The 27017-nt window shown below is 45.2% G+C and overlaps 2 protein-coding genes and 1 long non-coding RNA gene across 9 annotated transcripts in view; 1 reads left to right on the top strand and 2 right to left on the bottom strand.

The window, feature by feature from the left end:
- Nucleotides 1–1013: 1013 nt before the first annotated feature.
- Nucleotides 1014–14910, top strand: LOC134482927 (uncharacterized). 2 transcript variants are annotated; one of them, XR_010059663.1, is made up of 3 exons: nt 1014–1977; nt 2063–2216; nt 8492–14910. It is a non-coding gene; the product is annotated as an uncharacterized LOC134482927 (long non-coding RNA). The 2 variants fall into 2 exon arrangements; XR_010059662.1 differs by having other exon boundaries at nt 2063–14910.
- On the bottom strand, nt 4077–21200 carry Nme5 (NME/NM23 family member 5). Of its 2 annotated transcripts, NM_001427396.1 has the most exons (5): nt 20670–21200; nt 15095–15300; nt 13444–13544; nt 10268–10386; nt 4153–4572 (listed from the first exon to the last, which is right to left on the bottom strand). In NM_001427396.1, exons 1-5 carry the CDS (start codon nt 20796–20798, stop codon nt 4492–4494), a joined length of 636 nt encoding a protein of 211 aa, NP_001414325.1. In that variant the 5' UTR covers nt 20799–21200; the 3' UTR covers nt 4153–4491. The 2 variants fall into 2 exon arrangements, with proteins under 2 accessions (XP_038953190.1, NP_001414325.1); XM_039097262.2 differs by lacking the exon at nt 10268–10386 and having other exon boundaries at nt 4077–4572; nt 20670–20806.
- Nucleotides 21201–22195: 995 nt separating this feature from the next.
- Brd8 (bromodomain containing 8) overlaps nt 22196–27017 on the bottom strand; it is a 48283-nt gene continuing 43461 nt past the window's right edge. For all 5 annotated transcript variants that reach the window (XM_063277225.1, XM_063277224.1, XM_063277223.1 and 2 more), the window contains 2 exons: nt 23257–23434; nt 22196–22577 (listed from right to left, as the gene is read on the bottom strand). In XM_063277225.1, the coding sequence (XP_063133295.1) occupies nt 22527–22577; nt 23257–23434 (229 nt within the window). In that variant the 3' untranslated portion in view covers nt 22196–22526. The remainder of the gene's footprint in view (nt 22578–23256; nt 23435–27017) is intronic.

Genomic DNA, 27017 nt, shown 5'->3' on the forward strand with positions numbered 1-27017 from the left:
GTGTATTTGATAATTTCAATTCAAGCTGATCCATGGTGTGATCCAGGCTGTGGCAGGAGGGTCGTCAGTTCAAGGCTGCTCTGGACAACTTAGACGGGGTCTAAAGAGTAAAGAAGAACTAGCTCCTGGGGAGAAAGAGCTTTAGGAACTGTTAGCATTCTGTCCCATACCCGGAATAAATTCTATTCTGCAATATGCTGTCATGTGGCTGGTCCCTCAGGGGAAAGGGATGCCTCAGCATGGGCCCGTGGAGGCACCCTCTTCCCCCACACCTGACTACACCTCCATAGAAAACATACCCCTCTTTATCTTTTTATAAACACATCATATGTGTCGTGACTCGGATTTAGAATCTCCACAGGTTTGCCCCCCACTGCTATCACATGCAGATCCAAGCTCGCTAGTCCAAACTCAGAGACCTGGTAAGCCCTCTTCCCCCACTGATCAGAGTAAAGGTCCCCATGGTCCCGGGGAGGGTTCTTGAGCTTGGAGCTGTCCTTGAGGATGGAGCATTTCACTCACTCTCCTTCTAGACTTTTCCCTTGGGTGAGATTTTCCTCTCTCCTTTTGAGACAGTTTCTTTCTCAGTGCTGAAAATGCCAGGCTGGGTCTGGGTAAACTGCTCTCTAGCTCAGGAGCACCGGCTCCTATTCTCCCATCCATAGGTCTGTCTTCATCGCCCTGTCCCGTCCCTATTTACTGGAATGTCTCGGCCTAATTCACAGTAAACAGAAATCAATCTCTCTACATAGCCACTAAACTGGTACTATAAAACAACTCTCTTGCTAGTCCGTAGCGTAGGCTTCCCCCTCCCTCATTCCCTTGCTCCAGCCTGCCATTGTAGCTGCTGCAGCCGCTGGTTTGCTGCACGAAAAAACAGGCCTGGTCCTGCCTCCTGCCAGGGACTGTTTGCTACCTTCCCCCTCCCTCCCCTTCTCCCATTCGCGCTTGTTAGATCTGCTCTTGGTTTGCTGCGTGAAAAGCGGGTCTGGCCCCGCCCCTTGCGTCTTGCCGGGGACTCCGTGAGACTTGCTTTCCCATGCACAGGGCCACCTGCCGCACGCTCTCCTGAGGGGCTCCTGCGCTCTGCCCGCCTATGCTGCTACTGGACCCTGCCTGCCTGCACAGCTCGCAGCCGCGGGAAAAGCAGCTTTGGCCCTGCCCGCCCCTATCTGCTGCCCCTTCGCCGCTGCCTTCTTTGACCACTCTGAGTACTATCGTAGTTGCTTTTGGATGTCCTGTTTGGGCCCACTGCAGCCTGGAGAAAAGCAGCTTTCGCCCTGTCTGAGAAGTCATTACTCGCTTGACTATCGGCCTGTGCTTGTTCATACAGGCACACGTGTGTGTGTGTGTGTGTGTGTGTGTGTGTGTGTGTGTGTGTGTGTGTGTGTGTGTGTCCACGCGCGGATTGCTGGGATACAGACCAAGCTACTTTTGGGTGCTTCCCTTTCCGCGCGGGGCAAACTGCCCACAGCCCGAAGCACTGGTCCGTGTCTTCCGTGTCTTCCGTGTCTTTCAGCTGCCAGGAGGAAACTGTCTGGGTCTAAGCGGTGCACCACAGACCGCTCCACCCCCTTGACACCATCACCACTGCTGCCGCTGCCTCTGTCACTTGTCACTTCCGCTGTTCAGTTGTTGGTCGGTGCTTTGCTTCCTGAGGCACTCACATGGTAACTCGGTTCCTAGAGGTCTGTGCTCTTCAGGCTGCAGGCTGTGCACGCCTGTCCCTCTCTCCTCCCAAGGCTTGTCTGCCTGCTCAGTTCGTGTCACAGGCCTGAGTCCACCCTGTCACAAGTCTCACAGCACAGCTGTCAGAGTTCTGATTCTTTCCACTCTGGGCCACACCAACTTTAAGCCAAGTGTTTCTCTACTAATACAAAATGCGTTTTTTAATACTATGCAACCTATCAAAGTTACTTAAGATTTTCATTTCTATCCTGTCTTGATAATGATTTTTGCTACTGCCCTTAAATTATGGTGAGCTCTATTCAGATATTACCAATCGATAAAGCTATCAATCTTGTCAGAAATCTAATTATTAATATATTTAACTTTATGGCAGATAGAATCTCTCGAAGCTTTTAAAGGTTACCCCACAAGGTCTCAGAAGATATGGACTCAGCTTCAAGAGGCCTGGATTGTGATATGATAACCACTGAGAAACACAGTGAACAAAACTGGAGACCTGCAGAGTCAAATGACTTATTTAAATCAAGGTAAGCCATTTCTTGCCTCACATATATCCATTCCAGAGAGGAAAAAAAGTCCTCAGTCTTCTGGGCTTGAAAGCCAGACCGACTCCACCCAAGTTGCCATGGAGACCACAAAGACCATAGAGAACTGTTTGGACTGTAAGTGAACTCTGTCACATTTTAAATAATTATGACTGCTAGATTATGATTTATTTTTCTGACTACATTGACAGCTAACTATAGCTTTACACCGAGGGAACAGACCTAACTTCTTACCTAAACTTGTCTCTAGTGACTAGTTCAGATGTAAGCTTTCACAGATGTAATTGGTTCCTTCCTTACCTAAACCATTTATTAAATGTCTCATATTTCCTCTTCTTGCTATGCCACTGTCCTGACATTATTTGAGTTCTTATAAATTGCCTGACTCTATACTCCACTATATGATCCAACTGTAGAATCACAAATTCTTGTTCCTTCTGTTCCACAAAAAGCTCATCTTAAAGAATGTTTGTTCATGGTATTACCTCATGTTGTTACTTACCTCTTCTGTAAATTTTTTTTTTTTTTGGTTCTTTTTTTTTCGGAGCTGGGGACCCAGGGCCTTGCGCTTCCTAGGTAAGCGCTCTACCACTGAGCTAAATCCCCAGCCCCCTCTTCTGTAAATTTATAAGTTAAAGAAAACCCACTCAGACCTTCCCCTCATGGACCAGACTCCAGCCAGATAAGTACATCTGCCTAAAGCTCCCACTTACCACCTATTCCAGAGGGTGGATTCCTCTGTTTTTCAAATACAGGTCTATGAAAAAAATGTCTTCCTCCCAAGCACACCCAGTCTTGTTCTCTGCCTTCAGTATATGCTGTCATCTTGCCAGGCACTTACAGCTCAGACAGCTCCAGAGAGGCGACCTCCAGACGCTCCAACTCCTCTCACAGACACAGACGCTTCTATTGGACCTGTTCCCTCTGACCCATCCTCAGATGGCCCCACAGACCCTGGACAAACACCCCCATATTCTCTCTTCTAGGAAACCTAGAGACAAGTCACCCAAAGCAACCAGGAAGTAGTGAGAAATCATGACAACCCTATTCCTGCTTCACCATCACCTCTTTCTAATTTTTTTCTTTAATTTAACCAAAACAGGGGAATGTTAGCATTCTGTCTAAGCTCCACCCCAGTTACCTGGCAACAGCGAGGTATGCTCTGCCCCGCAGTCACCTGGTAGCAGACAGGTGTGCCTACCTATGAAGGGGCGCTCGCCTCCTCATTCCCTTGCTCCTGCTCTCCCCCATTCCCTTTCCCCTCTCCTCTCTCTCTCTCTCTCTCTCTCTCTCTCTCTCTGCCTTTCTCCACCTCTACTACCTTCTTGACTCCCCTCTCCATGCCCTGAATAAACTCTGTTCTTTCTATGCTATACCATTGCATGGCTGGTCCCTCCAGGAGAAGGGATGCCTCAGCATGGGTCCACAGAGGCTCCCCCTTTCCCCGTGCCCGACTACACCTCCACAAAACATATAAACACATCAGGAACCATGGACAAAGCCCTAGGTCCCATGAGCAGAGCTGCACAATAAAACTAATAATAATAACATGAAGAAGAAGAGAACGTTTCACTCTGTAGACCAGGCTGGCCTCAGACTCACAGAAATATACCTTCCTCTATCTTTTGGGTACTGGGTTTAAAGTCCTATACTAGTGCAGTGGTGACACATGCCATTAATCCCAGCACTCAGGAGGCAGAGGCAGGCAGATCTCTGAGTCTGAGACAAGCCTGGTCTACAGAATGAGTTCCAGGACAGCTAGGGCTACTCACCCTCAAAACCCTGTCTTGAAAAACAAAAACTAATCCATTAATGGCTTAGAATCAAAGAATGTATACACACTTTTTGAACATTTATTTATTATGTATACATCATACAGCTTTCTGCCTGCATGTACGCCTGAAGGCCAGAAGAGGGCACCAGGTCTGACTATAGATGTTTTGAGCCACCATGTGGTTGCTGGGAATTGAACTCAGGACCTCTGGAAGAGCAGACAGTGCTCTTAACCTCTGAGCTATTTCTCCAGCCCCGAATGTATACACTCTTGAGAAAACATATGTATGGCCCCCAAAACGCCTGTCAGGTGACTTACAAACTGTAAGTCCAGCTGCATGGAGCCCAGTGCTCCCGGCTCCTCAGGCTCTGGTACTCACAGGCAAGCACAAACCCACACAGAGACACACATGGTTTTTAATGTGAAGACCTTGGGTGCACAGCTGCTTACACGGAAGTTGCCTACACTCGCTCTCAGAGTGGACTACGGCTCTTCTGTTAGAGGGAAATGAGAAAGTTTAGGTTTGTTGGGATTATTTTTCACCAGCCAATCGGCAAGCCAGATCTGTGGAAAAAGACAAACTAAAGTTAATAAACATCTCAATATTTCCTTTTGATGTACAATGAACATAGCAACTGAAAATTTCAAAATGCTTAAAAAAAATTTTTTTTTGAGACAGGGTCTCACAGCCAAGGCTATCTGGAATTTGCTGTGTAGATCAGGCTGGCCTTGAACTCCTAGAGCTCCAACTGCCTCTGCTTCCTAGTGCCGAGGTTAAAGGTGCCCTCAGGGTGGGGGTGCGGGTGGGATGGAGGTGTTGAAGTTCAGCTCCTAAGTCTGTTCTGCATGCCTGATGGATCACAGCTTGGGCACAATGTATTTTTGATTTCTGTCTGACCTGATGCTTGAGTTGTGTTGGATCTAAGCCAACCCCATAACAAGCCCAGTGTAGATGCTGAACTAAAGCAGGAGGAAACAGCAAAGAGAGCCATGGGGGAGTGGGGCACTAAGTCATTAGAACTGTAGCAATGTAGAGACTGCAGCAACCACACACACACACACACACACACACACACACACTCACACACACTCACACACGCAAACACACACATTCACACACACATGCAAACACATACACACACTCACACACATGCAAACACACACATGCAAACACACACATACTCACACACACATGCAAATACACACACTCACACACACATGCAAACACACACTCACACACACTCACACACACACCCTCGAGCCTTTTAGGTTGTATGGCCAGCCTGAACAGTGTTAATAAGAAACGTATGAAACAGCTGGACAGTGGTGGCACACACCTTTGATCTCAGAACAGCAGGAGGATCTTTGAGTCCAAGGCTAGCCTGGTCTACAGAGTGAGTTCTAGGATAGCCAGGGCTACACAGAGAAACCCTGTCTTGAAAACAAACATAGAAGCCAAAGAATAAAAATAAAGGTCCTCCAGAGAGACAGATAGACAAACAAACACACACAAAATAAAATAAAGGTCCTCCAGAGAGACAGACAGACAAACAGACACATACACACACACACACACACACACACACACACACACACACACACACCCCAAAATAAATAAATGTAACTACATACTTTTTAAAAATAAAGAGATAGGGTCTGGGGATTGGCTAGCTGGTGGAATGCTTGCCTGTTAAATACAAAGCCTTGGACTTGATCCCAGCACCTGGTAAACTGGCGCCCATATGCAATCCCAGCCTTTTGGAGGTAGAGGCAGGAGGGTCTGAGGTTAAAGTCATCCTTGGCTACACAACTCGTTTACACCACCTCAGGATGCAGGGAATCCTCTCTCACAAAAACAAACAAACAAACAAACAAACAATCTTGGTAGAAGGTGGAGGGCTAGACAAGTGACCCAGCAAGTAAAGTTTCTGGCCACCAAGCCTGGAGATCAGATTCTGAGGACTCTTACAGCAGGAGAGGGACCTCCAACCTCCTATGTGTGCTGTGGTACACACAATGAGTAAGTAATAAATATGTAATTGTTATAAAAAATGTTGGGGCTGGAGACAGGGCTCGGCAGTTAAACATACTGACCGCTCTTCCAGAGATCCTGAGTTCAACTCCCAGAGTCCAGAAAAACAAACAAAATTAAAAAAGAGAGAGAGAAAGAAACTTTAATGGAGGGTGAAAGGCACACAGGGCTTACCCCTTCTAGGGATTCACAGGAAGGTAATGGTTGATGGAGAGGGAGTCACAGTGTCTTCAGTGCTGCAGTCATGGGTGAGGGAGGTACCCTTGCTCATTTAAACTAACCCTCACCAATGCTGCTGTAAACAACCCTAGTGAAACTCAGACAAAAGAAACAAAGACATGCCAGGCCAGCAGCACAGGGGTTAGCTGGAAAGAGGAAAGGAGTCGGCAGGAGTGGGTCAGAGGGATGCGCACACATTTGTGATCAGATACATTTTCTACTGTAGGCCAGCTAGGGCTAGACAGTGACCTCGTCTAAAAACCAACATTCAAGGCCAGCCTGGTCTATATCTAAAGTTCTAGGGCAGCCAGGGCTTCATAGTGAAGCCCTGTCCCCTGCCACAGACAAACAAGCAAAAGAAACCACCCAACATTATGTACATGTAAGAAAATGTCATAATATCTCATTATGTATAACTACGCCATGCTAATACAAAGAATAAGAAAATGGAATCCAGGTGTGGTGGCTCACTCCTGTAATCCCAGCACTAGGGGATGAGGGAGGTCTAGAGGCAGGAGAATAACAAGTTTGAGCCAGTCTGGGCTATATAGCAAAGTCCAAGGCCAGCCTGTGCTACATAGCAAGATCGTGCCTGAAAAAAGAAAGGCAGGCCTAGCAAGGCAAGGAAGGTAAAGTAGGAGAACCAAGACCTAAGGCCTGGGCTGGGGCGATGGCGTGTGTCCTGCTCTCCCAGAAAACCTGAGTTCAGCTCCCAGCACCCACGTCAGGCAGTGCATAGCCACCTGTACCTCTAGCTCTAGGGAAACTCACACCATCTGCCCTCCTTCTGTAAAGAAGCAAAGAAAAAAATGATTTTTTTTTCTATAAAGGGTTTAAGACAGCTTGGGCTACAGAAAGAGACCTTTCCTCAAAATTAAATAGAGTGTGTCTGAAGAGATGGCTCTGCTGTTAAGAGCACACGTTGGTTTTGTTTAGGGCCTGAGCTCCATCTCCAGCACCCATATGTCTGCTCACAGCTGCCCTGACTTCAGTCTCAAGAACCCCACGTCCTCTTCTGACTTTTCCAGCCACCAGGAAAGCATACAGTACACAGACATATATGCAGGCAAAACACTCATCCATATAAAATCAGTGAATCTAAAACTATATACTAAATAAATGACCGAAATCAAAACAGAAAACCTTGAAACTATTACTTGTGGCGGTAAAACAAGTACAGCTCAAAGGGAGAGGTGAGCCTGTCTTTGTCGTAGAAGGCAATGATCCCACAGGAACGAACTCCATCCAGAGATCAGCTACGGTTCCTCCTGCCTGTAAGCCCAGCACTCGGGAGACTGAGGTGGAGGGGCCTAGGTTCAGGGCCAGCCGGCTTTACAAAGGACTCACCCCCCAACCCCCACCTCATCTCTCTTTTTTTCTTCATTTTTTAAAAGAGATTTATTTTATTTATATAAATACCCTGTAGCTGTCTTCAGACACACCAGAAGAGGGCATCTGATCTCATTACAGATGGTTGTGAGCCACCATGTGGTTGCTGGGATTTGAACTCAGGACCTCTGGAAGAGCAGTCAGTGCTCTTAACCACTGAGCCATCTCTCCAGCGCCTGTCTTTCTTTCTGCCTCTGTCTCTCACTCACATTCATGCGTGTGTGTGTGTGTGTGTGTGTGTGTGTGTGTGTGTGTGTGTGTGTCCCACACATGTTGAACTTGAACCTGGATTCAGAGTTCCCAGACAAGGTTCCCAAACTCCTGGCAGGATGCTCTCAGCATCATGAATATGCAAATCAGCCATTGTCACATCTACTAGGGCAGCTGTTAATGAGCAAGTAAAACAATAGACACGGTGGTGCAAAGAGAAACTGGAGCCCTCACACCTTGCAAATGGGAGGGTAGAATGGAACAACCACCCGTGTAAAAGATTGGGCAGTTCCTGACAGGAACCGGACTGGAACTGAGCAGTAGCTCCAGTAACAATAACGAGCCCAGTAACTGCATTCCTATATACTGACACACAACTGGAAACTGGACTCACACGATCGAACGGGCACTATTCACCCATGGAAAGGATGGGATCGTGACACATGCTTGTCACTACTGACTGGCTAATAAAACAGTGAAATAAGCCAAACACAGGTTTATATTTTTCTGTGTTGGAAACTTGTCTTAGGGTTTCATTGCTGTGAAAAGATAACATGACCAAGGCGGCTAACTCTTAAAAAGGCTAACATTTAAGTGGGGCTGGCTTACAGTTTCCGTCTTTTATCACGGCAGGATGCATGCAGCAGAAGGGGACTGTCTTCTGCAGGCAGCCAGGGGGAAGCTCTCTTTCTGGTGCCAAGCCTCAGTCCTTTGCGTGACCCATTTAGTCCTGGGCTTTCAAGGGCCACTGAGGCTACACCTTCACCTTTCCTGGCCTCTCACAGTGTCCAGCCTCGGCTGCTCTCCATGACCCCTTCATGCCTTCAAAACCAGTAAGTACCACTGGGATGATCCTTACACATTACCAAGTCCAGCTGCAGCACAAGGCACACCATTGGCTGTGTGTGGAACATAGCTTCTTGTGCTCTCAGAAAACACTTCCCAGAAGATTGATGCTGGTTTCTTCTTAATCACCGCTAATTTCTTAGCACCAGCTGACCAGCATCAATTGACCCAGTATCCATTCTATTATTGACGGTAAAGCCAGAGCCACATGTCTCAAGCCGCCCGGGGCTGGCCTCCTTGACTATTACATCTTCACAAGTTTTCTGTTTTCAGTGATTTCCTTCGTTTCCTAAGCCTGCCTATCCTGGCTTTGTAAACTGACTTTGAACTCAGAGATCTGCATGCCTCTGTCTCCTGAGTACTGAGTGCTGTACAACCATCAGACCTCAAAGCCCCAACTCCACAATGACGCACTTCCTCTAACAAGGCTCACCTCCCCCAATAAGGCCACACCACCTAAAAGTGCCACTTCCCTTGGGCCAAGCATTTTCAAACCACCACAAAGTGAAGCCCCCACCACTTTGGCTATGCCCAGTAAGTGCCCTGCTATCACACCACACCCCTAACACCATGTGTGCTGCCGGGAAGGCATACATGCCAGAGTGCACCTGTGGAGGTCAGAGGGCAGCTTTTGGGAGCTGATTCTCTACTTACATTCTGTCCCTCCCCAGTCCCCAACACACACCATTGAGGGGGTTGTACTGGGTCTCACTATATAGTCTTGACTGGCCTGAAATTCACTGTGTGGACCAGACAAACTTCGAATTCACAGAGATCTGCCTGACTCTACCTTCTAAGTACTGGGATTAAAGGCACTGGCCACAGTGACCAGTCTACCTTTTTAAATTTTTTTTTCTTTTCTTCTCTTTTTTTTTTTTTCCGTTCTTTTTTTTTTGGAGCTGGGGACCGAACCCAGGGCCTTGCACTTCCTAGGCAAGCGCTCTACCGCTGAGCTAAATCCCCAACCTTTTTTTTCTTTTCTTTTCTTTTCTTTTTTTTCTTCGGAGCTGGGGACTGAACCCAGGGCCTTGCGCCTTTTTAAATTTTTATTTTGAGGCACTGTCTCACTAAATTGTCTTGCTTGGTTACCACAGAGTCAACACCCAAGCAAGCCTCAGAACCTGTGAGTCTTCAGACTGAAAGAATAAATATTTAAGTAGGCATGGTGGTGTCTTTAGTCCCAGCCCTCAGAAGGCAGAGGCAAGTAGATCTGTGAGAGCTTGAGGCCAGCCTGGTCTACACAGTGAGCCCTAGGACAGCCAAGACCACATAGTGAGACCCTCTCTCACAAACAAACAAGTTTACAGTTTGAAATATGAAAACCACAAACAGTAAGTATTCTCCAATGAGAATAAAAAAGTATCTTACGGGGGTTGGAGAGATGGCTCAGTGGTTAAGAGCACTGATTGCTCTTCCAGAGGTCCTGAGTTCAAATCCCAGCAACCACATGGTGGCTCACAACCACCTGTAATGAGATCTGATGCCCTCTTCTGGTGTGCCTGAAGACAGCTACAGTGTACTTATAAATAATAAATAAATCTTAAAAAAAAAAAAGTATCTTACGTAAGGATCTGCTGGCTTTTGCTTGCAAAGCTCTGTGAGTCCTTGAAGTAGGGTTGGTGCTACGTACAAATTCAAATAGTCCTTAGCAGCTTGTCCAATTGGAATGGGTTCGATAATCACTGCAAATACAAAGAAGTTCTTACTAAAAAGCAAATATAAGTGATTAAACATTATACAGCTATGAGAAAAGGGATGCCTTCAAGAGTGTATAACTGTCATGATGTGAACTTTAAATCTGAGTTTTACATCTTTACATTTATTATTAAGGTATTATAATTGATATTATTACTGGCTATCTGGTAGGGTCTCCCTGTAGTCCAGGCTTGTATAGAACTCACTAGGCTAGCATCAAACCCACAGTGATCTTCCTGCCTGGTCATCTGGATGCTGTCATAGCAGTTGTTATGCCTACACTGTACCTGTTTATTAAGGAACTATTTACACATGGTGCTTGCTAAATTTGTGATTATACAGAGAAATAAATATATTTATTTATTTTATGTATATAAATTACACTGTAGCTGTCTTCAGACACACCAGAAGAGGATGCTGGATCCCATTACAGATGGTTGTGAGCCACCATATGGTTGCTGGGAATTGAACTCAGGATCTCTGGAAGAGTAGTCAGTGCTCTTAACCACTGAGCCATCTCTCCAGCCCCCATAAATACAATTTAAAATTAAACTAAATAACAATAACCCACACACACAAGAGAAGAAGCCAATCCAAACCAATGCTGGCAGCTGCTCAGGAGGCTGGCCCAGATAAATCAAACACGCTCACAGGTGGATAGCAGGTTTGCCCGTGGATAGGACATTGAGACCTTGCCTCAAAGCAGAGGGCTGGACAAACAGGCTGCATGCAGTGCATGCCTGAAATCCCAGTGCTCAGAAGGTGGAGGAAGGAAGAGCAGTAGTTCAAGGCCAACCAAGACATACGGGCCTGTCTCAAAATAAAAAAAAGGGGGGGGGAGGAGCTCAATGGCTAAGGTCAACTTTTCTTCCAGAGGACCCCAAATTCAGATCTCAGCACCCACATAAAGCGGTTCACAACTGTCTGTAACTCCAACTCCAGGGGCCCAATGCCTTCTGGCCTCTGAGACCATCTGCTCGCATGTGGTATACATTCACATAGACATGAACAAAAATAGGATAATCTTAAAAATAACTAGGTAGGGGCTGGGGATTTAGCTCAGTGGTAGAGCGCTTACCTAGGAAGCGCAAGGCCCTGGGTTCGGTCCCCAGCTCCGAAAAAAAGAACCAAAAAAAAAAAAAAAAAAAAAAAAAACTAGGTAAATAAAGGAGGCCTAAGCAGCTCACTGGCAATGGTTTGCCTGGGACGGAGCCCTAGGTCCACCCCCCAGTACGTAAAGACAGCACACTATTCCTCTGTATGTCTGCTTTTTAAAGGCTCACCGGCTTCATGATTTCAAATTGGAGGAAATGGGAAAAGAAGTGGAATTATCATTTCCACATTGATTTATGACTTTCGTAGCTTGTTTTGTTTGGAAAAAGACAAGTTTACTGAGTGCAGAACAAAGGAGCAGTGATTGGGGCGGAGACAGAGCGCCCCCCTGCACTATTCTTGCTAATTTGTTACCTCTTCTATGCTCCACCCTCCACGTACCAACAGGTTTCTGAAGCCTCATGGGTAATTAGGAAGAATTACAACAGAAACAGAGTATCTAGTTCAGGAGAAAGAAAGAAAGAAAGGAAGGAAGGAAGGAAGGAAGGAAGGAAGGAAGGAAGGAAGGAAGGAAGGAAGGAAGAAAGAAAGAAAGAAAGAAAGAAAGAAAGAAAGAAAGAAAGAAAGAAAGAGGGGTTGGGGATTTAGCTCAGTGGTAGAGCGCTTGCCTAGGAAGAGCAAGGCCCTGGGTTCGGTCCCCAGCTCCGGAAAAAAAAGAACCAAAAAAAAAAGTCAGGACCACCAGCCCAGGAGTGGCACCACCCATAATGGGCTGGGCCCTACCCCATTGGTCACTGTGGAAATGCCTTACATGGCATGGAGCAAGGAAGCGCAAGGCCCTGGGTTCAGTCCCCGGCTCCAGAAAAAAAGAAAAAAAAGAAAAAAAAAAAAGGAAGGAAGGAAGGAAAGCAAGCTAGCAAGCAAGCCCCTCTCTAGAGCTTCCCAAGGGACACTGTAGGTGATGTTTACTTTTCTACTTTTGGCTTCTAGACTTGTTTTGTTTGGTTTTCTGGTTGTTACTGCTTTTTAAAGAAACACTTATTTTATGTATATGAATGTTTTGTCTGCATATATGTACCTGCACCAGCTGTATGCTCGGTGCCCAGGGGGGTCAGAGAGGGTGCTGGAGTCTCTAAATTAGAGTTGGGAACTGCAGTGAGCCCACATGGTGCTTGGAACTTAACTCTGGTCCTTTGCAAGAACAGCCAGTGCTCTCAGCTGCTGAGCCTTCCCTCCAGCCCGTGGTTTAGCCTTTGTAGCATTGAGACGGGTCTCTATGTAGCCCTGGCTGGCCTGGAACTTGCAGAGACCCACCTGCCAGGTGCTGAGAGGCTTTTTTGTTTGTTGTTTTTGTTTTGATTTCTTGTGAGCTAAGGTCTGGAGATGCCCAGATCAACTTCCCATAGGACCAACACTTGAACTGCTGATCCTCCTGCCCTCACTCTGTAGGGTTAAGATTAGGATTACAGACTTGTGGCCCCATGCCCTACTTTATCTAGTGCTGGGATTCGAACCCTGGACTTCCCAGGAGCTCAGCAAACCCCACAACCAACGGAGCTGCATCCCAGACCCTTCTAGCTTTAAGTTTTAATGACTCAAAGCCTGAAAATATACCAAAGCATGTTTGAGGGAAAATTCTATCTTCCTTCCCAGCCATTTTTTTTAAAAGATTTATTTATTATATGTAAGTACACTGTAGCTGTCTTCAGACACACCAGAAGAGGGCATCAGATCCAATTACAGAAGGCTGTGAGCCACCATGTGGTTGCTGGGATTTGAACTCAGGACCTCTGGAAGAGCAGTCTGTGCTCTTAACCCCTGAGCCGTCTCTCCAGCCCAAAAGTAACTAGCACACCACGTGGTTCCACCGGGGCCTTCTGCGTGTAAAGCAGACGTGATAACCGCTACACTATGGAACCAGGCCACTTTTTTTCAAGATACAAAATAAACTTTAAGAGGCGCAGTGAAGAAAGCAGGCGCAACAGACTCACCTTCTGGAAACATGAACCTAATCTCTCGTTCTGAGGCCGCAAAGTCGTTGCTCCCGTGAAGTGCATTCCTTAGCTCATCTGTGCCGTATATCGCCCTTAAGCTAGAGAGAATTAAAGACACTGTCCCTCCATTCTGACACACCTTCCATCCTTCCCATTAGAGAGTTCGAGGGAGGAGGCACAGGAGGAGGTCAGAGGACTACTCTGGGAGTGGTTCTTCCCTTCAAGGTCATGGGTCCTGAGTTCAAATCCAGATCTTTCTGCTTGGCAGCATTCACTTTACCCACTGAGCCATCTTGCCAGCATTTTTTTCTAATTTTTTTTAGACAATTCATCACTAATTTAATCTTAAGCTTTTAATCTACTTAGATGAGGGCCAAATACATTTCTGTATGCCAGTAGCATCCACTGTGGAAACAAGCAGTCTTTAGGGGAAGAAAGTATTTTATGAGACATGAAAAGAAATATAAATTCAAAACTGCAATAACTTTCATTTCTGGAAACTAGTGCTCATGTTGCAATAGCCTTGGCTGGCCCAAAACTCTCAGAAATTTGCCTGCCTCTGTCTCTGAAGTCCCGAGGTTAAATGTATGTACCACCATCTCTGGAAAACAAAATTTAAAAAGTCTTACTTTCTTATTAAAGATCCTATTTCAGGATCAGTGAGTTGCTCAGCTGCTAAAAGCACTTGCCACCAAGCCTAATGATCTGAATTCTGTCCTTGAACTAATAGGGTGGAAAAGAAGAAAATCCCACGAGTTGTAGCTGACCTCCACGTGTGCAAGACACACATGCCCACAAGCAATAAATAAATAAAATGTAATTTTACAAATCTGACTTCATAGCTATGTGCTATATATAACCCAGCACCGATTTCGGGGACTGGGGGTTGGTGGGGGTGGCTGAAGTAGGAGGATGGTCACAAACTCAAAGCTAGCCTGGGCTACACAGTGACTTATAGGCCAGCTTAGGCTACAGAGCAAGAACTAGTCTCAAAAAACATTAAAACAAATAAACAAAAGCAGGGTGGTGGCAGTGTATACCTCAGTACTCGGAGGTGGAGGCAGGGGGAATCTTTGTGAGTTTGGGGCCAGCCTGGTCTAAAGACCAAGCTCCAGGACAACACAGAGAAGCCCTGTCACAAACAAACAAACAAACCAAAATCAATTAATCAGGAACTCGTTCTTTAGAGGCAGTTTAATGCCAGGCTGACCAGCAGTCAGTGAGTTGTTCTCTGCCGCCCTCTACAGCACTGGATATTAAGATAGATTTGCAGGGCTGGAGAAATGGCTCAGCGGTTAAGAGTTCCGACTGCTCTTCCAGAGGTCCTGAGTTCAATTCCCAGCAACCACATGGTAGCTCACAACCATCTGTAATGAGGTCTGGTGTGTCTGAAGACAGCTACAGTGTACTCGTATACATTAAATAAATAAATAAATAAATAAATAAATCTTTAAGAAAAAAAAAGATAGATTTGCAATGTTGAGGATGTCAAATCCACTGCCCTGCACCAGAGAGAAGTTCACGTAGGAAACTTCCACAGGCTGGGAGGCCTGAGTGTGAAGATGGCAGGCTCTGGCTTTTTTGTTTCTTTTGTTTTCTCTCCTTAAGGCAGGCTTCAATCCCTCAACCCACTTTCAATGGGAATTACCTGTCCGGGTGTGTCTCCTTGGCTAATAAACTATTAGCTGGTCCCAAAAGTTCTTTCCAGTAAGAGATGGCATTATGTCTAGCTAATATCATAGCAACAAGAGGTCCAGAACTCATATAAGCTGTTAAGTTTGGGAAGAACATTTTCCCATACTGTTCCACATAAAAGTTACTACAATGCTCAGGGCTCAGGTGTAGTTTCCGCCTCTGTAAACAAAACAAAGTCGACAAAAGCTCATTAAGACATTAGTACCTTGCCAGGCATGGTGGCACATGCCTGCAATTATCTTTGTGTTATTACACAGAAAGTAAATGGTGATTAAATGTGTTCAGAGGAAGTATTTATCCCACTTAAATAAATGATTCCTGGGCTGCGGCCAAGGCTGAGGTTCTGAGTTCATTCCCCAGAATTAACAGGAGGGGAGGAAGAAAGAATGGATTCCCTCAATTTTTTAGACCACCACCACACACACACACACACACAAGTAAATATAAAAATGTTTTTTTGGGGTTTTTTTTTTTGTTTGTTTGTTTTTGTTTTTTTTTTTGGATTACTCTGTGTAGCCCTGGCTATCCTGGAACTCACTCTGTAGACCAGGCTGACCTAGAACTCACAGAGATCGGCCAGCCTCTGTCTCCTGAGTGCTGGAATTAAAGGTGTGTGCCACCAGCACCTGGCTAAAAAGATCTTTTTGAAGAGTGTTTCCTGAGCAATCCTGAGGACCAGAGTTTGAATCTTGGCACCTACGTGACAAGTAGGATGTCCACCAGACACCTGTAACTCTAGCTACAGGGAATTTGATGCCCTCTCCCGGCACTCTTGCACACATGTATGTATACACACACACACACACACACACACACACACACGCTCACACACACACACACGCTCACACACTCGCCCTGCAATCAAGGCAACCTTGGTCTACATAGTGAGTTCCAGGCTGGCTAGGGCAGAGACCCTGTCTCCGGAACAATATTCGCTAGTTTACCTCCAGACATGGTATTAAAGGGTCTAAAGATTCCCCAGATCACATAAAGGACTATTCTGATAAACTCTACAGCCAGTTGCCAAGAAGTCAAGCTCTCACATGACTCCTTGCTTGAGTCCACCCCACCTCCCTGTGTCCGGTACACGAGCTGCTTGTTTGTTTGTCTGTTTGTCTGGAGACAGGGTGTTATCATGTAGCCCAGGCTGACTGCCAGTGTAATCCTGCCTTCCTCTCCCTAAAAGGGGCTCCTTGCGTGCCCAGCAGCCACGCGCCCTTTCCTCAGGCGTGCTAGCTCCCGCAGTATGATGTTAAATATTTAGAGTTCAGCTTTAAAGTTGTAGAAAAAAGTAACGATTCTACTTTAAATGCTTTAAAATGCGATCAGGTTTGAATCGTTTGAAATTCAGTTTGAGAAACATCGATATCAAATACATGTAACAGAACACATAGTTTTCGACAAAGAAGCTACTGCCCTCTGCTGGACAGAGGGAGAAGTTTTCAGAGCTGTCCAAGAATCTACCACAATAAAGCCAAACAAACCTTAAAAACATCCTCAATTCCAACGACCTAAAATAGCCGGGAGAGTCACATTTCTTGACTTAAAAACTAAGACAGTGGTTACTGGGGGCTGGAGGAGGTGGACACACAATACATCTTCCTCCCTCTCTAAAAGTAAGGTCACGGGCCGAGAGGTGGTTCAGTGGTTAAGAGCATCCACTGCTCTCCAGAGGACAGGGGTTCAATTCCAAGCACTCAAATGGCAGCTCACAACTGTCTGTAACCCTAGTCCCAGGGGATCTGACACCTTACACAGACATACATGCAGGCAAAACACCAATGCACATGAAATAAAGAGAAAAAATCTTAAAAAAAAGTTCACGGCTCCAGCTTGAGATGAGAAAATACCGATGAATACTGTTGAAGGCCACAAAACAATGTGGGTTTATTTAATGCTGCTGCATTGTACCTTAAAAATTATTTAAATGGTACAACTGATGTAGTATGAATTTTATGGAAAAAAATTAAAGCAAAACAAAGACATCGCTGTGTCGCAGCAGCAGCAGCAGCACAGACCACAGCCAGCCAGCCTAGCATTCGCTGCTATGTATCTGCTAATTGCTTGTTATGTTCTTGTTTTGAGACTGGGTCTCTCTGTGTAGTCTTGGGATGGCCCAGAACTCACAGGGATTCACCTCCCTTTGCCTCCTGAGTGCTTGGATTAAAGGTGTGTGCTACTGTGCCAAACTCTTGAGTTTTAATTTATAATAAACACAAGCCACTTAATTACAAAGTCTATTTATCAGTGATCGTTTTTTAATATGGATTTAAAGAATTAGAAGATGGCTCAGTGAGCAGAGGAGCATTGGTAGCTCAAGTGTCAGGGCCTGGGTTTGGATCCCCAGAATTTCCCTAATGGCCAACATTGTAGAGTGACTTTGTAACCCCTGTATACCTCTAGAGAGGGTAGTTGGAGATGGGAGGCACCTTAGAGGCCTATGACCCATTAGCCTTGATTTTGCAGTAGCAAACAAGAGAGCCTGTTCCAAACAACAAAAAAGGTAAGGCCTGGCGCCTGAGGTAACTTGTATACACACATAAACACACATACATAAACACACACACAATACACACACACATACAAATACACACATATAACCACACTACACACACATAACCACACACACATATACCTATATACCACCACCACATACATAAACACCCCCACACCTCCCCAAACATATAACCACACCACACAACACACACATATCCACATATCCATTTACTCTACCTACCACCACAAGCAAACACATCCTCACATACAACCACACCACACACAGAGAGAGAGAGAGAGAGAGAGAGAGAGAGAGAGAGAGAGAGAGAGAGACAAAGAGAGGGAGACAGAGAGAGAGACAGAGAGATTTTTTTAAAGGACTTAGCCAGGCAGTGGTGACACACACCTTTAATCCCAGTACTTTGAGTTTGAGGCCAGCCTGGTCTACAGAGTGGGTTCCAGAACAGCCAGGGCTACCCAGAAAAACCCCGTCTTGAAAAATCAAAAATAAATGGGATAAATAAATAACTTTAAACATCTTCAGTGTGCAGGGTACAGAAGTCAGAGTTCCCTCACCTTTCTAAAAATAAACCTGTAACACTTAAATCAAGCTAGGCATAGTGAGTGGTACATTGTGTGTTATCCCAGCACTCATGAGCCTGCAGCAGAATAACTGAAGCCACAGGAGCTACTTAATGAAGTCATCTTAGAAAACAAAACACAGGAGAACACCTTAATCTGAGTTCTCATGAAGGAGAGGCAGGAGGTCACCTGTGCTGGAGGACATCCTGGACTATGTATCAAGAGACTTCCTTTGTTCACTTTGGATTTTTTTTTCTTTTCTTTTTTTCGGAGCTGGGGACCGAACCCAGGGCCTTGCGCTTGCTAGGCAAGTGCTCTACCACTGAGCTAAATCCCCAACCCCCACTTTGGATTTTTAAACAGAGTCTCATGTAGCCAAGGTTAGCCTCCAACTCACTATGTAGCTGGGGATAACCTCATTAAATGTCCGGTCCTCCTCCTTTAGTCTTCTGAGCACTGGGACTTCAGGGTCTGCACTGCTGGAAGATACGGTTTATACTTGCCAGGCACATGGTCCACCAGCTGAGCTGCACATCCACCTGAGAACTTGAGTTATTTGCTTGTTTGTTCAGACAGGGTTTCTCTGTGTAGCCTTGGCTGTCCTAGAACTTACTATGTAGAGCAGAGATCTGCCTGCCTCTGCCATCTCTCTGGGATGAGAACCTAGATTTTTAAGAATCTTTTTTCCTCAAGTGTTTGTTTATCTATTTTTTTCTTCTAGAAGAAGCTACAAACACAATTTACTATTTTTGGTGGAGAGGGGTGGTAGGGATTGAACTCACAGCCTTATGCTTGCTAAGCCTGTACTCCAGCACTGGGCTACACCCTGGCCCCACCTAGAAGTTTAATTTTTAAATATTTAGATCCATTTATAGCTACCTCAGAAAAAAAAGGACTCAAATTTCATAACATTTATTAAAGACTTTGTGTTCACCTGAGTATTTTCTGTGCCATCTCAACTCTGTCAAAATCTCCCCACTATGTCATCTCTGTGGGTGACACATGCACACGTCTGTGTCCGTGTGTATATGCACACATGTGGGGGTGCAGATGCCACATGTGTGGAGCCAGAGTCCACATTGGGTGCCAGCCGCACTTGCTCACCACTTTGCGTCTCCCACTACCTCAAGCTGGCCAAGTTGGCAAGACTACTTGGTCCTCCTGCCCTGCCGCCCCAGACGGAGATTATATCCGGGTGCTGCCATCACACCTGGCTTTTACATGGATGCTGGGAATTTAAACTCATGTCCTTGTGCTTGCTCAGCAAAAAATAGATAATATGATACTATATAAGAATTTTAAGTCAGTGTTACAAGTTTCACTATGTAACCTTGGCTGGCTAGGAACTTGCCTTGAACCCAACAGAAACACACATCTCTGCTTCTTCAGTGCTGGGATGAAAAGCACAGCACTCAGCTACATATGCATTTAAAAGAATAAAAATAATGTTTTATTCTCTTAGAATTGTAGTTCAAGTGAAAGTCAAAGAAAATATTACAAGCACTAAGTTCCACCTCATCTATTTGTACACTTGTCTTTTAGTTAGAGATCTTGTCTACTAGAGGACAGTTAAGAACTCTGTGAAGCCCAAGATAGCTGGGAACTCAAGATCCTCCAGTCTTACCCTGTCTAGGGTTGGGATCACAGGTCTATGTCACTACTTCCAAGGCCTGCATCCCCGTACCCCAGGCTGGTCTGGGACTCACTGTGAAGTCCAAGTTGAGCTCTCGATGTCCTCTGTGGTGCTTGGCTTCTTTGACCCTGTTTACCAACTACAGAACAAATGTTGACCTTAAAACACTAAATGTTTGCTGTGTGTGGTGGTGCACACATTTAATCCCAACACTTGGGAGGAAGAGGCATTTGGATCTCTTTGAGTTCCAGGCCAGTCTGGTCTACAAGTGAGTTCCAAGCCAGCCAGGGCTATACAGAGAAGCCATTTCTTGAAAACAAAAACAAAAAGAAAAAACAAAACAAAACAAAAAAACCTACTGACACTAGGAACCAAAGTATACACAGGAATACTGCACATAATTCAGAAGGGATAAGTAGATTCTGGTTTAATGATCCAGAATGTTAGAAACACCCAGGAGAAAGAATGTAGTTAAGTCATTGCCTCTCCCTAGAGCTGACCTGCAGAGGAAAAGAAAAAGGCAGCATGCTTCTTTTATGTCTTATTCTATATCCTTACAAGTGTGAAAACTTGTCTGTTATTTGTAACGTGTTTTTGAGACAGGTCTCACAGAGCCCAGGCTGAACTTGGAAGTCAGTACAGGGCTGACCTGCCTCCATTATCTGATTCCGAGATTACAGGCATGTGTGCTTACATGCGCAGTTTATATATAACCTTTATATTTATAAATGTAAATTTAATGTTACTAAGGATCTAAACGGGTGGCTACATTTATATAAGTATAGTGAAAACTAATAAAAGAGACGCCAGAAGTTACCTGTATAATAGTGAATCCGGATCTCAAGATAATATCGCGTATCTCTTCTTCTTTATCAACAATATCTGGCTTGATAAGGGCTAGGGTTTTTTCTACATATATCTGAGGCAGGGGCATTGATACCTCCATTCTGGCGTTTTCCGGTACAATTTACAAATCTCCTGACCAGCTATCCGCAGCAACGACACGAGTCCCCGTCCCAAAATCAGCCTGTGGCAAAATCTGGTACTAGATTTGATTAATTTATAAAAATGGAAAGCACTATGCTTTTCTACGTATGCTTTTGCAAGAATACGACTTATACAGAGAAAGGGGAGCCCTAGCCGCTCGACTGAGGCTGGAGGCTGGATGGCATCAGTGTTGCTCTCCAGGAGTACGGGAAGGCCCTAGCCGGCTGCCCTAGCGAAGGGTCCCCACCTTGTAGGGACCACTTTGTACAGGCTTAGGCATGACAGGAAGGCAGGGTCCCAAAGTTCTCGGGAAATCTCCACCTGAGACCCTCCCAGCACTGGCCTCAGTTCAGGTGTTGTCAGAGCCCGTTCGTTGCTAAGAGACCGAAGCTGGTTTCCTAACGGTGGCTGCAGAGGCCCAATCCCAGCCGCGTTTTTTTTGTTTTTGTTTTTTTTTTTGTTTTTTTGTTTTTTCTTTTTCCTTTTTCTTTTTTTCGGAGCTGGGGATCGAACCCAGGGCCTTGCGCTTCCTAGGCAAGCGCTCTACCACTGAGCTAAATCCCCAACCCCCCCTTTTTTTTTTTTTTAAGACTCTAGTTAATTTTAACCTAAGGCAATAATTAGCCGTGTACATTTTATTCTCTTTGAGTCTTAGAGTACTACACACATTTCTCTCTCTCTCTCTCTCTCTCTCTCTCTCTCTCTCTCTCTCTCTCTCTCTCTCTCTCTCTCTCTCTCTCTCTCTCTCTCTCTCTGTGTGTGTGTGTGTGTGTGTGTGATATGGAGGTAAGAAAACTTTGTGGAGTCAAGTCCTTCCTGCGTTTCTGTGGTTTCCAGGGACGGAACTCAAGTGGTCTTCTTTACCCTTTGAGCCTTAGCACCAGCTCTTCTCTAATTGATCTCTTTTCTTCATGGTACATGCTTGAAGGATGCATTCCTTATCTGTAAATGAGATAAATCAGACACCTCTCTCGGTCCACTCCAGTTCCTCCTGGTCATTATATGAAAGACTAATGAGAAATTTATTATTTACTCTCTCTTTCCCTCATTCCTTTTCTTTTTCTTTTTTTCTTTCTTTCTGTTTTGGGGTGTGGGTGGTGGTGCTTGGGATCAAACCTGGGCAAACAATTGACCACTGAGCTATATTCCCAGCAAATACCTCCTGTGCTTCACCATATGATGCTGCTCCCATCATCCAGCTTATTTAATCATTTAGAAGCCCCCTTTGCAAGGTCAGGTAGTCTGGGGTTGAGTTCCTCTAATCCCAGCACTCCATGAGAGGCAGAGGCTGGATGCAATGGGGGTTTCCAGGAAAGCCTGGGTTTTGATGCTGTGCCCCAAAAACCAAACAAAATCTTTAGTTTGCAAACTATTTATTTATAGAGAAACAAAAGGTTCAATCAAATTACTTTTAAGTCTATGCAACAAAAATGTGGGCAATATTTACATCATAAATCCAGATCTCGGTACCCTACCCCACCCCTTTAAAAAATACTACATTGCAAGCACCGTTGACTTTTGAGGTAGGAGGTGAGGCATTACTATCCTTATTTGAAAAGTAGTGGAGAAGAGAAGTTTCCACTTCTTCTCTGGCCAGTCCTAAGGAGAGCTGTAACTTGAGAAAGAATCAGACTTGTAGTTCGAAGCTAACAAAACAGGCTTCCTTGGTCCACTGGATTAGCTGCACTCATTCCAGGCTACTCAGGTCCTTCCTTTTATCCAGCCAAGTACTCAGAACCTACAGGAGGAATGCAGACAGGAAGCCATGAACCTTAAAGCCACAGAGCAAGTGTATGAAATTTTATTTATTTTTATTGTCAAACAGATAAAACTACACCTTTTAAAGTTTGATGCTTCCCAAAAGAGAAACCCTTACATGTCTCCTTGAACTCACTATGACTTCTCCTCCAAATATGGGTCGGATACATGTACATTAATGTCAACAGTCGGGGCTGGGGATTTAGCTCAGTGGTAGAGCGCTTACCTAGGAAGTGCAAGGCCCTGGGTTCGGTCCCCAGCTCCGAAAAAAAAAAGAACCAAAAAAAAAAAAAATAATAATGTCAACAGTCACAACAAAAGAGACATGGACAGTGGTCCAACACCTGACTGGCTTTCAGTCTTACAACTCGGGCCTCTGAGAACAGAAGTATCCATCACTTGCTCATCTCCTGCCATTTTTGCTGCTGGCCTTCCCAGACATCCTTATCCCACTGTGTGTTAAATCTGGGCCCATGAGGACAAGGAGCTTCCCAGTCACAAGAGAACACCCACGTTTACCACAGGCTCTGCCATCATCTCTGAAAAGAAACTCTAAGAACACGAGGTCACTTCCATTACATCTTTATTCACACAGGCTTCTGAATCCCACTCCAGAATCCATGGCTCCCTGCCTTGTGGCACTCTGTGTTGTACAGTACCTGGATCTGCTCCAAGACTTCCCGCTGCATCTCCACCGCCATGTGGTATATGTGATGATCAGAGTCATTGTACATCACGGCATTTTGGAACATTAGCATCAGATCCCTCTGGAACTCAGCCATAGTGTGAATTCGTCCCTTAGACAGATTCCTCTTCAGCGTTGTTAAGTCCATGGGTCTGAGGAAGGGAGAGGAAACTAAACCTGAATATGTAAGGTCTAATGAACTAGTATTCTGGAGGCAGGGCAGGAAGATTACCATGAGTTTGAGGACAGAGGGAGGTACACAGTGATTCTAAGTCAGTGTGAGTGAGAGACCCTGTTGCAGAACAGACAGGACAAACAGGCAAAAACCGTAGTGCCTATAGCAAGCTCTTGAGAACTGGGTCTTAGTGAACCTTAGCGACTACAGGGCTTTGTTTTGCTTCTGTTTTCCTCTCTCAACTTGATACAAACTGAGGTCATCTGGGAAGAGGAAACCCCAATTAAGAAAATGTCTCTTTAGACTGTCCTCCAGGCATGTAGGAGCTGTTTTCTCTGGTTTGGTTTGGTTTGTTCGGTTTTGGTTTTGGATTAATGGTGCATCTGGGAGAGTCCAGCCCACGGTGGGTAGTGCTACTCCTGGGCAGGTGGTCCTGAGTTCTGTAAGAAAGCAGGCTGAGCAAGCCACAAGCAAGCTGGTGAGCAGCACCCTCCATGGCCTCTGCTTCTGTTCCTGCCTCCGGTTCCTGCTCTGAGTTCCTGTCCTGACTTCCCTGGATGATGGCCTATAAGCAGTAATAAAACCTTTTTTTCCCAGAAAGAAAAAAAAAAGAAAGAAAGAGAAAAACCTTTTTTCCCAAGTTGACTTTGGTCATGTTGTTTACCACAGCAATGGAAATCAAACTAGAAACTAGCAAAGATAATACTTTTCACACAATAATAAAATAGCAGACCACACCTGATCCTTTATAAAGGTCAAGCACTACACCGAGCACATTCCACAGTAAATCACTCAATGAACACACAATGTAGGCATCACTTACCATCATCATTACATTTTAGAAGCAGTGGATATTGAACCTAGGATAGCAGTTCTCAACCTATATGTCACAACCCCTTTGGGGATCGCATATCAGATGTCCTGTACGTTAGATAACTTACATTATTACAATTCCAAACAGTAGCAAAAGTACAGTCATGATGTAGCAACAAAATAATTTTGGGCAGGGGGTCACAACAACCTGAGAGATTGTGATAAAGGTCACTGTATCAGGAAGGTTGAGAACCACTGCCCTAGTACCTTACACATCCTAGGCAAGTAGCTTCTCAATGAACCTTTGTCCCAGCCCTCCTTTTATATTTGTACAGACAAGGTCTTATGAAGCTGCCAGGCTGGCCTTGAACTTGCTCTTCTACTGCATTGTCTCAGGGAGTTAGCCTCTCAGGCTTGCTGACCCAAGGCACTCTGTGACTGCTTTTTTTTGAGATGGGGGTTTGCTGGGCATGGTGGCATCACTTTCTGCCCAGCCCTTGGAAGCTGCAGGGCCATCTGTCTTGTCATTGTTTATGCTGGCCTACACTTGGTGATATTCCTGCCTTAGCTTCCAGAGTAAGAATGGGTACCACTGTGAGGCCTGAAGAGATGAAGTGCTGCTCCTTTCTGGCTATAACCATGGGAGCACCAAGGAGAAGAAAAGACGGTTCCTGATGTGCTAGAAACTCCTATTTTTTCCCGCTCCATCCCCTCCCACCTCATGCTATAAAATCTTAATAGAAAAAGACATTTCAGAGTTGAAGACAAAGCTGCTCAAAAGAAATATTCCCAACAGATGCCTCAGAAGACAGAGGACGCTTACTGTGGAAAACAGCAGCAGCAAACCCACCCCGTCACAAGGAACACACAGATGTACAGAGCCGAGACTCCAGATGGCAAGACTAGCTGGAGACCTCTGTGTCCTTTGCAGAACTCAAATTGGCATTTGTCACCAGAATCAGAGGTGTCCTTGCTGTGGTCTGAGTGTAAAATATCCCCTACCATCCATGTGTTTGAACAATTGGTCCCCAGCTGACTGAGCCACTTAAGAAAGTTGTGGAACCTTTAAAAGGTAGAGCCCTGCTGCAAGAGAAATGTCGGGGGAGCACAGACTTCATGCTTCTCTCTCTCTCTCTCTCTCTCTCTCTCTCTCTCTCTCTCTCTCTCTCTCTTTCTCTCTCTCTCCCTGCTTCCTGTGGACCAGGCAGCCTGTTCTCTCCTGTTCTACTCCTACACCTTCCATGACATGATAGACTAGCTACATACCAAGTACTCAAATATTCTGATTCTGTGGAGGGCACTTAAAGTAACACCATTCATTCCCTTTCTCCATAAGTTCACAGGGTAACTGTCAATCTGAATACATTCAGTCCAACTTCAAAAATCCCCATAGTTCCTACAGTGATAACACTCTCAAGGTTCAGAAATCTAAATCTGAAATATCTAAAACTCAGGTCTCTCGTCTGGGACAGGGTTTTACAGTGTGGCTTTCCTGGGAGGAAGAGACTAGCTGTCTCATCACCAAGCCTGTAGGCACTTTTATCTTAGACTTTTCAGGTTGCAAATCCATGGGAAATAAATTTCTGTTGTTCGTAAATTATTCACTTAGTGGCATTTTATTATAGCTCAAATGTGTGTGTGTGTGTGTGTATGTATCTGTGTATTTGTGAGTGTGTGTGTGAATGTGTGTGTGCATGTGACTGTGTATGAGTGTGTGTGTATATATGAGTGTGTACCTGTGTGTGTGTGTGTGTGTGTGTGTGTGAGAGAGAGAGAGAGAGAGAGAGAGAGAGAGAGAGAGAAAGAGAGAGAGAGAGAACCTGCCCACAGGAAAGCCAGAGGTTGACATTAGCGTCTTCCTCAGTTGTTCTGTGGCTGACCCTAGAGCCACTGTTCTATCCAGACTGGCTGGGATCTTCCTGTCTTCAAGCCCCAGCAATGCAACTGTAGGTAGGTGCCACTGCCACTGGGCCTAGCTTTTTACACGGTGCTGGGGATCCACTCAGGTCCTCATGACAGCAAGGTCAACACTCACTGACAGAGGCAGACTCCATTATGGCAATGTTTTAGATGTACTATGCTAACATCCAAAACTCTTCACTTAGCCAATGTTTTTAATTTCTAACATCTTTATCTTAATATGTCTAAAAGTATCTTCCTGAATGAACACAGGGACTCCCTTAAAATTTCCTTTAAGAAAATATTATCAAGGGGCTGGAGAGATGGCTCAGTGGTTAAGAGCACTGACTGTTCTTCCCGAGGTCCTGAGTTCAAATCCCAGCAACCACATGGTGGCTCACAACCATCTGTAATGAGATCTGATGCCCTCTTCTGGTGTGTCTGAAGGCAGCTACAGTGTACTCATGTATAATAAATAAATAAAATATTTAAAAAAAAAGAAAATATTATCACATGTGGAAGGACCTGGGGATTGGTGCACACATATGTAATTGTAGCACTGTGTAGACTGAGGCAGATACATCTCCAGTTAGACAAATGGCAAACACATTTTAAAACAAACATTAACAACACCTGTAAATCTTGTACTCAAGAGGTAGAGGCAGGAGGCTCAGGGGCGGGGGGGAGTTCGAGATCATTGTCAGCTAAGTTTGAGCCCACCCTGGGGTACACTGTCTCAAAAACCTATAATCTCAGTCAGCAGAGAAGCAGAATGGGAGGAAATGGAACCCACAAGTTTAAAACCAATGTAGATAATGTTGGGGCAGAGAGCAGAAAGCATGTTAAAA

Source organism: Rattus norvegicus, chromosome 18 (genome assembly GCF_036323735.1).
Source record: "Rattus norvegicus strain BN/NHsdMcwi chromosome 18, GRCr8, whole genome shotgun sequence".
NCBI lineage: Eukaryota > Metazoa > Chordata > Mammalia > Rodentia > Muridae > Rattus > Rattus norvegicus.

Excerpts from the sequence above, each read along its gene's own strand:
- Nme5 (NM_001427396.1), bottom strand. The coding sequence starts at position 20,798 with ATGGAGGTATCAATGCCCCTGCCTCAGATATATGTAGAAAAAACCCTA. Across the intron at positions 15,301-20,669 it reads CCGGATTCACTATTATACAG|AGGCGGAAACTACACCTGAG; the intron begins GTAACTTCTGGC and ends TTTTGTTTACAG. Across the intron at positions 13,545-15,094 it reads AAGGAGACACACCCGGACAG|CTTAAGGGCGATATACGGCA; the intron begins GTAATTCCCATT and ends AATTCTCTCTAG.